This window comes from Rhinoderma darwinii, chromosome 5 (genome assembly GCF_050947455.1).
Source record: "Rhinoderma darwinii isolate aRhiDar2 chromosome 5, aRhiDar2.hap1, whole genome shotgun sequence".
Lineage (NCBI taxonomy): Eukaryota > Metazoa > Chordata > Amphibia > Anura > Rhinodermatidae > Rhinoderma > Rhinoderma darwinii.
Genome location: NC_134691.1, coordinates 200,148,553 through 200,165,871, shown reverse-complemented (window position 1 = coordinate 200,165,871; position 17,319 = coordinate 200,148,553). Strand labels below are relative to the sequence as shown.

The following is a 17,319-nucleotide window of genomic DNA, read 5'->3' as shown; positions in this document are numbered from 1 at the left end:
ATTCGCCAATTTCTACAGACAGTTCATTCCGAACTTCTCCTCACTGACATCTCCTATCTCTACCCTCACCAAGAAAAGCATGAACGCCAAGGTGTGGACTCCAAAAGCAGAGGCCTCATTTAATAGCCTGAAGAGTGCCTTCACGTCAGCCTCTATCCTCCATCATCCAGATGTTTTCTCGACAGTTCTCGTTGGAGGTGGACGCCTCCTCTGTTGGTTCTGGTGCACTTTTTTCCAGAAAGGTTCCAAGGGCAAGTCAATGGTATGTGGCTATTATTGTAAGCTCTTCTCTTCCGCAGAACGCAACTACTCGATTGGGGATCGGGAGTTACTGGCCATCAAATTTGCTCTTGAGGACTGGAGACATCTATTAGAGGGCGCAGTTCATTCCATCTTGATATTTACGGACCACAAGAATCTCACTTATCTCCAGACGGCCCAACGACTGAATCCCCGTCAGGCCAGGTGGTCGCTGTTCTTTGCCCGGTTCCAGTTTGAGCTCCATTACCGTCCGGCCGACAAGAATGTGAGGGCCGATGCCTTGTCCAGGTCATTCGAGACAGAGAACACTATGGAGTCTCCACAGAGTATCATTAACCTGTCCTGCATCACCCTGTCAACCTTCTGCAAGTTAGAGACATTCCCCTGGGGAGGACTTTTGTGCATCTGGCTAACAGAAGAAGAATCCTCCACTGGGGACACAGTTCCAAATTGGCGGGTGTCCGTAAGACCCGAAACCTGATTGCTCGTCAGTTCTGGTGGCCCATGCTGCCCAAAGACATCACAGACTTTGTCTCCTCCTGCACGGTGTGCACATCAAATAAAGTACCCCACTCCAAACCGGCAGGCCTATTACAGCCGCTGCCTGTGCCCGATGCCCCCTGGCAACATATTGCTATAGACTTTGTCACGAACCTGCCTCTCTCTGCTGGTTGCAGTGTGGTCTGGGTGTTGATGGACCGATTTTCCAAGATGGCTCATTTCGTTACACTGACGGGCCTACCGTCCGCTTTCCGACTAGCCAATCTCTTTGTCCAACACATCTTCTGTCTGCACGGCTTGCCTCTACATATTGTGTCGGATTGGGGGGTTCAGTTCACCTCAAAGTTCTGGAGAGCCATCTGCGTACTCCTCGGTGTGAAGTTGGACTTTTCCTCTGCCTACCATCTCCAGTCCTATGGTCAAGTCTAGAGAATAAACCAGATTATGGAGAACTATCTATGACACTTTATCTCCAGGCAGCATGATGACTGGATGCAGCTGCTTCCTTGGGCAGAGTTCTCCTACAACAACCACACTAGTGAGTCCACCGCTAAGAGTCCATTCTTCATTGTCTATGACCAACACCCTCAAATACCTCTTCCTGTTTCCACTACGTCCCAGATGCCTGTAGCTGACTCTGCATTCAGGGACTTTCTACAGATCTGGCAGCAGACTCGATCTTCTATTCTGCTGGTGGTCGACCGCATGAAGAGAAAGGCAGACACAAGAAGACAAGAGCCTCCCCAGTTCCTTCCAGGCACTAAGGTCTGGCTGTCCTCTAGAAATATCCAGCTGAGGGTACCATCGTGCAAGTTTGCTCCCAGGTTCCTTGGACCCTTCGAGATTTTGCAACAAATCAACCCTGTTTTCTACAAGCTTCGGCTGCCTCCTAAACTCAAGATCCCCAACTCCTTACATGCCTCCCTTCTGAAGCCGGTGATCTTGAACCACTACTCCAAGACTTCCACTCCTACAGTGGCTCCCAGCGGTTCATCAGAGACTTTTGAAGTTAAGGAGATCCTGGACACCAAGAGAGTGGGTGGAAGAACATTTTATTTGGTGGATTGGAAGGGGTTTGATCCTGAAGAGTGGTCCTGGGAGCCAGAAGAGAACCTCAATGCACCTACACTCCTGAAGAAGTTTCTCTCTCGTTCTGGCCCCAAAAGGAGAGGGCGTAAGTGGGGGGGATACTGTCATGCCCATGGCTGCGGGCCATCAGGCTCACTCACCTCCTGACGCCCGCAGCCAACTGTGAGCGCTGGTCCCCATCTCCTCCTCAGGAGACGCCAGCGCTCACTTCCACTTCTCCCGACCGGGTACCTGAAATTAAGTACAGAATTAGCCCATGAGCCCTGAACTATAACAGGGGTCCAGCCCTGTCCTCCGTTGCCTGAGCCTTGTTGTCGTTACCCTAGTCTGTCTAAGCAAATGGTCTCCTAAGTGTTTTCCAGTTCCCAGTATTTCCGGTTCCTGCTACCTGTAACCTGTATCCCGTGCTATCCTGGTCAAGTACCGTGTTGAGCTGAAGTCGTGCTGTGCTGTATACCACGCCTGTCCTGCTACACCACGCTTGGTGCTTACCTTTTGCCTAGTCCCAGCCGAGCCTGTCCTGCTACTGTCTGAGCTACCACAGGTACACTATACGAACTATAGACTGTGTCCTGTTGGTTAGCTGCCATACCGTCAAGGCGGTACGGTCCAGTGGGTCCACGTACCCAACGTGACAGTCTGCTAGTACTTCCTGGTTTTACTTAATTTTTTCTTTAGCAACAGCTCCTTAAAAAACTGACAGCACACGGGTGTCATCTATGTTCTGTCCATTTTTTTAACGCACCCATTGACTTCTGGGGGGATGTCATCTGCAAAAACAGAAAGAAATAGCGCATGCAGTGAGTTTCTCTGCTTGTTACAACGAGCAGAATATGGACGTTAAATACGCTCCTGTGAATTAAACCTTACTTAAAATTTCTAAAACTTCTGGAGAGTTGTACCCTTTTATTAGCATGCAGTACACTGTGTTCGGTATTTTATTGCAGTATATAAATTTTTGTCAGTTACAACTGATAGTTAATAATTATAGTGTAAAAACTTACAAAAACTCTACAAAATCTAAAAACTGAAAATTCATCGGGCTATACTTACTCTCAAAGTTTCCCTATCACAATCAAATGTAATTAACCCTTGATGAGTTTGAAGGTGTTCAGGCCGCACTAGGTCTTCGTATGGGTGCATGTGTAGGGGCCCAACCCGTATAGTGTAAGAAAAGGTACAATGCACACCAGAAGTCGTTATCCAAAGATAGATTTTTAATATTAGTAATTATGCCAGTATAAGTGCGACTGTGAAGGTCAGACACATGACCGAAACGTCGCACTTATACTGGCATAATTACTAATATTAAAAATCGATTTTTCTATAACGACTTCTGGTGTGCATTGTACCTTTTCTTATAATCCTTGATGGGGTTATCCAGACTTTAAGAATTGTTGGCCTATCCTTAAGATAGGCTATCAATATTAGATCATTTGTGGGTTCGACTCTCGGCAACCCCACCAATCAAATGTTTGAAGGAGCCACATCGCTTTTGTGAGAGCTACAGCATTTTCATTGTTTACCTTGGGTTCCAGGCTTTACGTAGTTGCACACGCAGTTACTTTTCTAGCGTCTGTGCATGATATTGCAGCGTTGTCCCATTCAAGTGAATTGAACTGTGCTGCAATTTCTTGCAAAGTGACAATTTCTTGTCACTTCAGCGAAATGGCAATTGAACAGTAGATCTGTAAGATGGCAATATTTTAAACCTATTTAACAGACTATATAGCAAGTTTGAGTGGAAATCCTGTTTAAGAAATAAGGGGGCAGATATGCTAACGCTGTCTAAGATTCAGGTAGCATAATTGTTTAGAAAGTGATTTTATTGTGCAAAAGCTGCATTACATTAAAAAAAACTATATAAATTTGGTATTGCCTAAATCGTATCGACCCGCAGAATAATGTAATTATTGGCGCACAGTAAATGCTGAAGAAAAAAAACAATAAAAAACTATTCCACAATTGCTTGTTTTTGGTAATTTCCTATTCCATAAAATTAAATAAAAAGTGATCAAAAAGTTGTATGTGTCCCAAAATGATACCAATAAAATCTACGGCTTGTCTCGCAAAAAACGAGCACACACACAGCTCCATCAACCGAAAAATAAAAAAGTTATGACACTAGTAATGCGATGATGAAAAAACAACCCGATGTGCAGATCGGAGGGGAACATTCTTTCCGTTTCAGGGCCATAGTATGTAGGAACTAGGAAGGGATATAGCACAAATGCTGGAAGCGAGGGCGCCCATATTATACCAGCACAACATTTTCCCAGCTAAATTTCCCAAACTACAAAAGAGAAAAAGTCTCCAAAAAATGCTGTGTTACAAAACCGGGATAAGAAAGTAAACCGTTTATTAGTGTGACACTGGCCTGTGCATAACAGATTGCTTTCACAGCGTACCACACATCTATGGATAATTGTATTATTTACCCCATTATACCCTCTTATTATTTCCTGATGTACTTTGCACAGATTACATATGCCCCCACATTATAAACTGAAATGCCAGTAAAACTCCAAACAAACCTACTACCAAGCAAAATCCATGCTCCAAATGGCGGTTCTTCAATTCTTAGCCCTACAGTTTGCCCAAAAAGCAGTTTACGTCCAGAAGTAAGACATTACCATACCTGGGAGAACCCGCTTAACAATTTATGGGCTTAGATTCTCCAGTGGCACAAGCTGGGCACACTATATTGTGCGGTGAATAGGCAGATCACTGGAAAAATTGAAATTTTTACTCTGCATCATACACTGCATATTAATATCTGAAAAACACCTGTGGGGTCTAAATTCTCACTACAACCCTTGATAAATGCCTTTAGGGGTGTCGTTTCTAAAATGGGGTCACTTTTTTTTGGTACATCAGGGTTTTTTTGCGAATGCGACATGGCATCCGCAAACCATTCCTGCAAAATCTACACTCCAAAAGTCAAATACCACTTCTCTTCTTCTGAAGCCTCCCATATATGTAAACATCAGTTTATAACCACATTTGGGGTGTTACCATACACGGGAGAAATTACTTTACAAATGTTGGGGGGCTTTTTCTTCTTTATTCCTTATGAAAATGAAAAATGTTGATCTAAATCTACATCAATGTGACATTGGCTCCGCAAACCATTTCTGCTAAATTTGAGCTCCAGAAGCCCAATGGTGCTCTTTCCGTTTTAAGCCCTGCCCTGTCTCCATACAGGCGTTTAGGACCACATATGGGGTATTGTTTTACTCGGGAGAAATTGCTTTACAAATGTTGTGGTGCTTTCTCTCCTTTAGGCTTTGTGGAAATAAAAAAAAAGTAGCTAAACCTACATTTTCTTTGAAAACATGTCGATTTTCATTTTCACGGCCTACTTCCAATAATTTCTGTGAAACACCTGTGGAGTCAAAATGCTAATTTTCCCCCTAGATAAATTCCTTGAGGGGTGTAGTTTCCCAAGAGCTCTTCAAACCTGACATGGTGCCTAAAATATATCCTAATAAAAAGGAGGCTCCAAAATCCTGTGCTTTAGTCCAGTAGCACGCTAGGGCCACATGGGGGATATTTTTTAGAACTACAGTATCTGGGCAATAAATATTGAGTTGCACTTCTCTGGTAAAACCTTCTGTATTACAAAAATTAGATTAAAAATAAATTTCTGCAAAAAATAAATAAATAAATTTGTAAATGTGACCAAAAATGCACCAAATTTGGGTGCAAAAAAAAAATAAAAAAACACACATGCATCCATAACCGTAAATCTGCCCCAATGGGTGCTAATGTCAGATATGAAAACTGAGAGTCAGAGGCTTTATATTGTTACAAATACTAATAAATGTAATGCAGGAAATTAGCTGTTTAGTTGTTATGTAACATGGATCGAACAGGATTTGACTAAATATTCTTACTAATAGTAATGTATGTGTGAAGAAAGGACGTGGTGCTTCTTATTGCCCATGGGCATGTTACAAGCATTCACTGTGGTTAAGTATAGCATCACAAATAACTACTTATCAGTTATCGATGGTTTTAATGAGAAACCTAATCTTTATATCTGAAAAAATATCATGAGGAAAACAAATGTAATCACATTTTACATATCCTATAAGAGAATTAACTTACTATTTCTACTTAATGCTTCTTTTAGGTTTCAGGAAAATGCACTAGATGCCAAATAATCTGTATTAATCAGACAACTGGTGAAAAGAAGAGAGAAATATTTCAAACGCTATCGTACAGCAGAGAAGGAAAGGTAAATATAACCTCAAAGGCAACTCTAGCTTAAATACTCAATATAGTTCCCTTATGGCCTTGTATTTTTGCCCCTAATGTTTTCTTGCAAAGTATAAATTTTTAGGAAGCTTTTTCAACATTGAAACCTAAGCAAGTAACTAAGCAGGAAAATGTTTTGGATTGTATTTTCTTGAGCCCTCAGTGACTTAGTGATGCTGAGGGCTCATGTGTCAGGTGCTATCACAGTCTTGTCTCCTCTCAAACAAGACTTTTTCTTTCTCTCTGGAATCCTCAGGAGTCCTTTCTCACATGAAAGTCCCCCGACAATCAGCTGCGAGACTGGGAGAGGCACACTTTGCTCTTCTATTACATCTATATACATTCTAATCCTCATAGCTTCTTAAACTGTGAGCGGACCTCACTGGTGCCAAGTTGTTGGTGAGGCGCAGCTTATCAGACAATTTTAATACAAGTTATAATATGCCACCCAGTCATTCTCTGGCTGCAGCAATTTCTTGTCTAGCAACATAACTGACCCCTTGTGTGTGTATTTTAATGTATTACTGAGTTTGGGAGACACATTTTAAGATAAAATAAGTTGATTTTTAAAACTAATGACATGGACTATGAGCAATAGTGAGGCCCAGAGATCACCATGTCCTTGCGGGTGAAGCCACAGTAGGAAAAGATTGAGAGGCCCTGGTCTAAAGCAAAGAGAAGCTCTGTTTTTCAGGGAGCAGTGTAGAAGACACAAATGCCACTATAGTTACTTGCATATGCATTGGTATTTGTGAGGCAGAAATCTCCACCATTTATTCACTACAAAAAAACTAGATAAAATATGCAAGTGAATACAGTGGCTTTGATAAGATATTAGAAGCAGGTCTAAGAAAATGTTTCTATGGAAAACCACATCGCAGTACCACGTGTAAGTACTACAGCTACAAAATTGTGGTTTTAACGCTGCATGAAATGAATGTGAAAACCAACACGAAAAACATGATAAAACCCCAACCATTATTGCATGCCACATTATAGCAGCCTTTAAAGGAACACTCCAGGCGAAACTGATACACTGGGGGAGATTTACTAAGCGAAATGCACAAGAATTGTGGCACAAATTGCACCAAAAAAGTGTTGTATATGGATGGCGTTTAATTGTGTTTTAGACACTTTTTGCACTTTCCTACTTTTGAAGTGTCTAGAAAAAGGGGCTTAACTATGAGGAGTCACAATAAGTTTGTTAACAGTGTGCACCATTTTTTTGGCACAAAATATTGATCTTAAGAAATCCAGCCGTGATATGGTATTTGGAAGAGAACAGTGTCACTGTGCACACTGTGATAAATTTGGTACAGTTTCGGCCTGTCTGGTCTAGTTGTATACGGTTTATCTTTAGGACTGTACAGTATTAATAAATCTCTCCTCATTTGTGATGCCTAGTGTAGGGCCGCTGGGTCGGTACATGATACAGGGATTTTGTCTGTGGTGTTCTTTGAATCCGTGTGTTATTAATCACCCTCTTATGCACTGCACCAGGTATAATACAGTCGATCAGGTTCCTTAAACAGTGCTTGATTCCCCCTATACCTTAGTTTCAGTTCTCAAGATCAGCACCACAATTGGCTGAATGAGCTTTTATATACTAGATAATGCAATGAAATGGGGAATACTGGATTTTGGACAAAAAAATTGCATATGTAATAGACTGTACAGATATCCCACTGGTGAAGACGTAATCCATCTAATCTTCACATATTTATATACAGTATCATTACACAGGTAATACAAAGACAAATAATATATTACCGGATGTAATTAAGAAACACCGGGTGAGATTTACCAGTGCAATTACATCATATTTATGAAGTGCCCCACCACTTTTTCTGACACAAATAACAATTTATTTTTTGTCAGAAAATGGTGGTATAACACATTATTTATACCATATTGCATATGGCGTGTAAAAAATCAGAAAGATAAAGGCAGAATTGCTTATTTTTTCTTCACCATTTGGCTGGATTCACACGAACGTGTATTGCGTCCGTGCGGGCCGCGTGGTTTTCACGCACCACGCACAGACCAATACAAGTCTATGGGGCTGTACAGACAGTCCGTGCTTTTTGCGCAGTGTTTGTCCGCTGCGCAAAAAGCGCGACATGGTATTTTGCGCATCACGCACCCATTGAAGTCAATGGGTGCGTGAAAACCACGCAGGTCGCACAGAAGCACTTCCGTGCGAACTGCCTGTTTCGCGCACCAGCTGTCAAAAGGATGAATGTAAACAGAAAAGCACCACGTGCTTTTCTGTTTACAAACATCCGAATGGCGTGTCATAATGATGACGGCTGCGCGAAAAGTACGCAGCCGCGCATCATATGATGTTGCCTCACGGAGCAGGTAAGTGGCTTTTGCGCAGACAAAACGCTGCGTGTTTTGCGTGCGCAAAAACGCCACGCACGTCTGAATCAGCCCTCTCTTCCATTAACAAATTTATGAAAGTCAAACAATACATTTTATGTACCCCAAAATGGTGCCAAAAAAAGAAAAAACCGACTTGGAAAAAACAAGCCCTCATATGGCTACGTTGGCGGAAGAATGCAAAAGCGGTGGGCCTCAGAATGTGGCGTCACAACATTTTTTTTTCTGTAAAACATGTATTTATTCTGCAAAAGTAGCAAAAAAATAAAAGAAACAATTTGGTATCTCCGTAATCATACTGACCTATAGAATAAATCTAAAATATTATGTATAACACACGGCGCATGGCATAAAAAAAACAAAAACACAAAAAAACCATAGCCAAATGGCTGTTTTACTTTTTTCCATCCCCCCAAAAAAAAAATAAGACAAGTTAGCCATTAAATTATAAGATTGTGGCAATAAAAACTACAACTCGTCCCGCAAAAAACAATCTATGCTACAGCTTTGGCAATTGAAAAATAAAAAAGTTGGAGCTCTTGAAAGACGTAGATTAAAAAATTCACTGAAGGCCCAATATATTCAGCGTCCTTAAGTGGTTCAGATTTACAAACACTTTTGTAAAGTGAAAGATACAAACCGGCCTTATTCCCCAAATGTGTGTGCAATTTTAGGAAATACGACACATGCTACACTAGTTCGTCAGTTGTACTGCTCAGTTCTTTGTTAGTCTTCATATACAGTGAAGGAAATAAGTATTTAATCCCTTGCTGATTTTGTAAGTTTGACCACTGTCAAAGACATGAACAGTCTAGAATTTTTAGGCTAGGTTAATTTTACCAGTGAGAGATAGATTATATTAAAAAAAAAAAAAAAAAATCACATTGTCAAAATTATATATATTTATTTGCATTGTGCACAGAGAAATAAGTATTTGATCCCCTACCAACCATTAAGAGTTCAGCCTCCTCCAGACCAGTTACACGCTTCAAATCAACTTGGTGCCTGCATTAAAGACAGCTGTCTTAAATGGTCACCTGTATAAAATACTCATGTCCACAGACTCAATTAATCAGTCTGACTCTAACCTCTACAACATGGGCCAGACCAAAGAGCTTTCTAAGGATGTCAGGGACAAGATCATAGACCTGCACAAGGCTGGAATGGGCTACAAAACCATAAGTAAGACGCTGGGTGAGAAGGAGAAAACTGTTGGTGCAATAGTAAGAAAATGGAAGACATACAAAATGACTGTCAATCGACATCGATCTGGGGCTCCATGCAAAATCTCACCTCGTGGGGTATCCTTGATCCTGAGGAAGGTGAGAGCTCAGCCAAAAACTACACGGGGGGAACTTGTTAATGATCTCAAGGCAGCTGGGACCACAGTCACCAAGAAAACCATTGGTAACACATTACGCCGTAATGGATTAAAATCCTACAGTACCTGCAAGGTCCCCCTGCTCAAGAAGGCACATGTACAGGCTTGTCTAAAGTTTGCAAATGAACATCTGGATGCTTCTGAGAGTGATTAGGAGAAGGTGCTGTGGTCAGATGAGACTAAAATTGAGCTCTTTGGCATTAACTCAACTCGCCGTGTTTGGAGGAAGAGAAATGCTGCCTATAGCCCAAAGAACACCATCCCCACTGTCAAGCATGGAGGTGGAAACATTATGTTTTGGGGGTGTTTCTCTGCTAAGGGCACAGGACTACTTCACCACATCAATGGGAGAATGGATGGAGCCATGTACCGTCAAATCCTGAGTGACAACCTCCTTCCCTCCACCAGGACATTAAAAATGGCTCGTGGCTGGGTCTTCCAGCACGACAATGACCCGAAACATACAGCCAAGGCAACAAAGGAGTGGCTCAAAAAGAAGCACATTAAGGTCATGGAGTGGCCTAGCCAGTCTCCAGACCTTAATCCCATCGAAAACTTATGGAGGGAGCTGAAGATCCCAGTTGCCAAGCGACAGCCTCGAAATCTTAATGATTTACAGATGATCTGCAAAGAGGAGTGGGCCAAAATTCCATCTAACATGTGTGCAAACCTCATCATCGACTACAAAAAATGTCTGACTGCTGTGCTTGCCAACAAGGGTTTTGCCACCAAGTATTAAGTCTTGTTTGCCAAAAGGATCAAATACTTATTTCTCTGTGCACAATGCAAATAAATATATATAATTTTGACAATGTGATTTTCTTTTTTTTTTTAAATATAATCTATCTCTCACTGGTAAAATTAACCGAGCCTAAAAATTCTAGACTGTTCATGTCTTTGACAGTGGTCAAACTTACAAAATCAGCAAGGGATCAAATACTTATTTCCTTCACTGTATGTGCACCAATGTGTTTACCTGCTCTTTCTGTAAGCTATATAAACAGATGCACTTATAACCTATTTCACTATTATTTTTCAGACTACTTTTGGAATGTACCTTCTAAATTCACCATGTTCCTCATACCCATCTTTGCTCACAGTCGGCTCAGAGGTTTCTTTCACACTTAGAGGTCCTGCTGAAGATTCCTCTAAACAATGAAAAAACAATGAAGAATCAATGATGTACAGGTCAAACCAAATGCTGCAAAAGAATATAGCTATATTTAAGAAACATGCCTGCTAGTGAAGAGCTTTTAGAATTGTTTGTTTTTTTGTGCATATGTCTTTATCGGGAAAATGTATGTAAAGAACACAAACAATAGAATTATTAGAAATTAGTCACATAGAATATCTTAGTAATAGGTCAATCTTAGTGTTGGTCTATATATGTTGCAGATTTTATTCTCCCTTTCCATTGCATCTGCCCTTGTCAGACTGGTAACAACAGAGAATAATGGATTCCTATCAAATAAATAAATTCATGCCCTTAATTTATAAAGACCATGTTTGTTGTAAGACTTGCAGCATTAGCAGTACAGAAATAATACTTATAGTTCACAAAATAAACAGAAAAACATATGCAATGACAAACTACAATGGTTAGATGCACTGCTACACTTATCATACCCTAGCAAGGTTTCACTTCATGTTACTTGTAGTTCTATTAGATATATGTGTTTTATAAAAAATCATTTAGACAATTAATATCCAGCGCTGGAAACATTTGGGGCACTAGTTACTAGGGGTGACTCACAGGGGATGCCTTTTTAATTGTAGTCGTTCGCATTCTCCGTCTTTTCCAGCTGAGCCAGACTGGCATGAAGTCTTCTTCTAACTATAATGTGCCACTACATAGTTTTGCTGCTTTTAAATGGACGCTAACTTTTTAAACAACTTATGCTAATATGATAGTATATTTTAATGTATCATTTGGTAATAAAGGCTAATTATTTGATGCATAGTGTTTTGGTTTACTCCTCTCTTCTAGTGGAATCCACAGTACCAGAGACTGGGCCTGTTGCTATTAGGGGCTGGAAGCTTAGTGTGATAATTGGCTCCTGTATAGAAACTGCCCCTATCAAATACTTTTAATCACAACTCTGTTGAGAAATGTATGGAATGGGATGCAATGAAAGCATATCTTCGCTGTATCCTCACTTAATTAATTAATCATACTAAACGTCAGCGAGGTCAACTAGGTCAGAAACTCAGACAAAAGGTACAGGATACCGAGTTTGTGTATGTATATGAATTTAGTTCCGTGGCTGCTGTTAGATGGAGGAAGGCACAGAGGCGTTAATTGCATATACTCTAGAATTTGCAATACACAAAAGGTGCTTTGTCAATTATTCTTTTGTCAAGGAGGATGAGAAAGCAGAGCATATAGTTGCCATGGTGGCCAAGGTCAAATGGGTCCCTCCTAATTCTCCTTTATAAGAAATGCTGTGGGTGACATTCTGGCGGATACTTGTGGTATCATGGATAGAGATAGAGATTTTATAATGCTGTATACTATTCCAGGCTGAACAAGACGTCCACTCAAATTTCCCAATACAGTGTCTCTCCCGAAGCTTTCGGAAACACAAAGGGACTCTCTGAATGCTCTCTTGCTATGGGAGGACCTTCAGCTTGCTGAAGCTTCCTTTTAAAAAAAAAAGGCCCCAGGGACTCGATAAGAAATGTAGTGACATACTACCTTAACTCTTGGATGTGTTCCAAGACTCCTTAGCCAGCAGCCGACTTCCAGATTCTATGCAGGAGGCTATTGTGATTGTACTGATTTACGTTGGGTAGGGGAACCTGGCAGGGATATCCTCTGTCTCCACTCCTCTTCGCTATAGCCATAGAGCCCTTAGCTGCTATCTTATATTCTGACTCAGGAGTAGTTGGGTTTAAGAAAAGGTAGGCCTTTACGCAAACGACATGTTGTTCCTAGAAGATGCCTCCTCTTCTTTGATGATGGCCATCTCCCTGATTAATTACTATGGCAGCTGCTCTGGGATTTCCATTAATTGGCTCCTTATAAAGAACTAAACATCTCCCCACTGCCAACAAACTTAAAACACAAACTAGCAACATGGTGAAAATTACCTTTGTCAGTAGTGGATAGACCTAACTTAATAAAAATGATTTGGATGCCCCAGCTTTTATATTTAATCCATAATTTGCAGCATTTCTTTTACAAGGTTCAAACAATGTATATGGCTTTGATATGGGGAAAATGATAAGAATCTGTAACGACCGGGGGGTAGGGAAACAGACAGTGAGCCCTAATCTACCCACCACTCAGTCCCTGCCTACTTGCAACGACCCGCCCTAGGCGACGGGGTACAACTGGGCGACGGTCCCTACGCTCAGTAGGTGCACGACAGACAAACGGACAAGGGGACACAAGCAAAAGGAAATGGGGCAGTTGCCCACGGCAACACCTTGAGCAACAAGAGAGGTGAACGAGCCGAGTCAAACCAGGAATGTACGAGGTACCAAACGCAGAGCAGGAGAGTAGTCAGAAAGCCGGGGTCAGTATGAAGCAAGGTCAAATAGCTAGGAGCTGCAGCAAGGCCAGGAAACCACACGAGAAGAATCACAAGCAAAGGAGGAACAGGAAAGGCAGGTATAAATAGACAGAGGGCGGAACTAGCTCAGTCTGGCCAGGCTGCGATAGGCTCTCCCACTCCTAAGCCTGCCATCCTGAGTGGTGGAAGATGGAGTCAGTCTCAGAGACATAGAACCAGGTGCACACTGATTACCCATGGGCGTATACACAGAAGTGCTTGGCAGATCCTTTACAGAATCATCTTCCTGTTGTTGAACTGGGGCAGTAGGAGGAAATTCTACAGTTAATGCCGAAGTTATCCCTTAGTGAATGCCGAAGTTATCCCTTAGTGAACCCCATAGATTATCCCAACTCTTTCTCTTTCACAGGGTATATAGGACTCCACTGTTCCTTCAAAAAATTGAGTTAGAAACTACTCTATATGTAGCCACTGTAATATACATCAGGGAGACCTGATGCATATGTTATGACGTTGTCCGAAGTTGGAGAAGTACTGGAGAGATGTCATTGAGCTTATTAACTCTGTTTATAGAAGAATTATTGCTCCGCTACCAATGGTTTGCATTTTGAGTTATGTCAAAGACTTGTCCATAGGGGAAGGGGAAAGAATAGTTGTTGCCAGAATTCTATATTGGCTTAACGAAAGTCCCCATCTGTGACGGAATTCATTGCTAAGGTTATTTGGCTAATTTTTCTTGATAGGGAAATATATATCAAAAGAAATGCTCAAGGTGAAAAGCTGTGGGCAAAATGGTTAGATACCCCTGGTCTAGCAACTGCTTCTCTAATAGGTGGTAAAGCTCTCCCACATCTCTGTTCAGTATCTTGATTTCTATATCTTACCGCTGTTTGCCATACACTGTTACATATATGTATTCTGATGGAATGTGTTGGGTAATTAATAGAACTTTTTCCTTTTACTGTATGAGGGTACATATGGGATGTGTTGATATGCTCTAATGTCTATCTTTTATTGTTTCTGGATCATCTGTAAATCTTTCTACGTACATTGATGATATCATTACATTCAAAGTGAAGTGAAAAGTTTCTGTGATCAGACTTGTTGTGGGGTGGGAGGGGGAAGGCGGGAGTTGTACATAAAACTGAAAATCAGTAAAAAAACTATTTGATTAAACAAAATTCAGAAATAGACACTTTTCTTTTTTCTATAGAACATGCTATAATATGTCCACATCATGTAGAATGTGGGTTTCTCAAACCCTCAAAGAATAATCCTTGTCCTCCAATTTTGCATTTTATGCAACGTCCCTATCTGCTTTTACACTTAACCAAAAAATATTTGTACCCGGCGGCTTTACACCAATGTACAGTTGCCACATACATGCCAGGTGAGGGAGACAGGCTTAACACCTTAATAGGGATCTTTCATTTGGGATGTAATGGCTATGTCAGGGGACGAGGAAATTTGCATTGTGCGCATATATGGTATCATTACAAACAGGAGATAAAAAGGATTATATTTTGTGGCAAGTTCAATGTGTTATACCAACCACATAAGAGTACAGGAGGAAAGAACCAAGGAAATTTACATATTTTCCCAATATCTCTCCATTTTTCATTATATGAAGCCGATCAACCAGAAAGATAGTTGTTCCATTTGGATGCATAAAGAATGGCCAACATGTCCTAAAACATGTCCTAAAAAAAAAGTTTGGTAGACTATAAAATAAGAAAAATATTCAATTTCAAAGTTGATTATTCCAAAATATATTAATGACCCTTGGTCCAGAATGTGGCATAAACTCATAAAAATCACAAACATGGTTACCTAGAATTCAGAAAAAACACTCTTGAGGTGCTTAAAGAGGGCCTGTCATAATCTGGCTCAATGCCCTTAAAGCTGGCTTCTCCCTGATTTCAACACTGTTTATTTTATCTTGGTAGGTGCCACCGTTACCCGCAATACTCCTCAGTTCCCAGGCAATCGGCAAGTTCACTTTGGGTGGCTGATATGCTTATTTATGAATAAATTGACAACTGAACCTAGGCCGCTCTGATAGTGATACAAGGAGAAAAAACAATAAATACATTTTTAAAAATTATATATATATATATATATATATATATATATATATATATATATACACACTACCGTTAAAAAGTTTGGGGTCAGCCAGACAATTTTGTGTTTTCCATGAAAACTCACACTTATATTTATCAAATGAGTTGCAAAATGACTAGAAAATATAGTCAAGACATTGACAAGGTTAGAAATAATGATTTTTATTTGAAATAATAATTTTCTCCTTCAAACTTTGCTTTCGTCAAAGAATGCTCCATTTGCAGCAATTACAGCATTGCAGACCTTTGGTATTCTAGCTGTTAATTTGCTGAGGTAGTCGGGAGAATTTCACCCCATGCTTCCAGAAGGCCCTCCCACAAGTTGGATTGGCTTGATGGGCACTTCTTGCGTACCATACGGTCAAGCTGCTCCCACAACAGCTCTATGGGGTTGAGATCTGGTGACTGCGCTGGCCACTCCATTACAGATAGAATACCAGCTGCCTGCTTCTTCCCTAAATAGTTCTTGCATAATAATGGAGGTATGCTTTGGGTCATTGTCCTGTTGTAGGATGAAATTGGCTCCAATCAAGCGCTGTCCACAAGGTATGGCATGGCGTTGCAAAATGGAGTGATAGCCTTCCTTATTCAAAATCCTTTTTACCTTGTACAAATCTCCCACTTTACCAGCACCAAAGCAACCCCAGACCATCACATTACCTCCACCATGCTTGACAGTTGTTCTGTGTCTCACAAGTGTTCTTCTGTGTGATCCAAACACCTCAAACTTCCATTCGTCTGTCCATAACACTTTTTTCCAATCTTCCTCTGTCCAATGTCTGTGTGCTTTTGCCCATATTAATCTTTTCCTTTTATTAGCCAGTCTCAGATATGGCTTTTTCTTTGCCACTCTGCCCTGAAGGCCAGCATCCCGGAGTCGCCTCTTCACTGTAGACGTTGACACTGGCGTTTTGCGGGTACTATTTAATGAAGGTGCCAGTTGAGGACCTGTGAGGCGTCTATTTCTCAAACTAGAGACTCTAATGTACTTGTCTTGTTGCTCAGTTGTGCAGCGGGGCCTCCCACTTCTCTTTCTACTCTGGTTAGAGCCTGTTTGTGCTGTGCTCTAAAGGGAGTAGTGCACACCGTTTTAGGAAATCTTCAGTTTCTTGGCAATTTCTCGCATGGAATAGCCTTCATTTCTAAGAACAAGAATAGACTGTCGAGTTTCACATGAAAGCTCTCTTTTTCTAGCCATTTTGAGAGTTTAATCGAACCCACAAATGTAATGCTCCAGATTCTCAACTAGCTCAAAGGAAGGTCAGTTTTATAGCTCCTCTAAACAGCAAAACTGTTAACAGTGGTTCTAACATAATTGCACAAGGGTTTTCAAGTGTTTTCTAATCATCCATTAGCCTTCTAACACAGTAAGCAAACACAATGTACCATTAGAACACTGGAGTGATGGTTGCTGGAAATGGGCCTCTATACACCTATGTAGATATTGCATTAAAAACCAGACGTTTGCAGCTAGACTAGTCATTTAGCACATTAACAATGTATAGAGTGTATTTCTGATTAATTTAATGTTATCTTGATTGAAAGAAACTGTGCTTTTCTTTAAAAAATAAGAACATTTCTAAGTGACCCTAAACTTTTGAACGGTAGTATATATGTAATGGTGGGGGGGGTAGGGAAACGGACAAGTGAGCCCTAATCTACCCGCCACTCTGTCCCTGCCTACTTGCAACGACCCGCCCTAGGCGACGGGGTACAACTGGGCGGCGGTCCCTGCGCTCAGTAAGTGCATGACAAACACGACAAACAAACAAGGGAATACAAGCAAGGGAAATGGGCAGTTGCTCGC

At 41.0% G+C, this 17,319-nt stretch overlaps 1 protein-coding gene across 1 annotated transcript in view; it reads left to right on the top strand.

Moving 5' to 3' along the window:
- MOCOS (molybdenum cofactor sulfurase) overlaps positions 1-11,811 on the top strand; it is a 442,257-nt gene extending 430,446 nt beyond the window's left edge. Inside the window, exons 14-15 of the mRNA XM_075828507.1 lie at positions 5,987-6,091; positions 10,914-11,811. Coding sequence (XP_075684622.1) covers positions 5,987-6,091; positions 10,914-11,033 — 225 coding nt within the window. The 3' untranslated portion in view covers positions 11,034-11,811. The remainder of the gene's footprint in view (positions 1-5,986; positions 6,092-10,913) is intronic.
- The last annotated feature ends 5,508 nt before the right edge of the window (positions 11,812-17,319 follow it).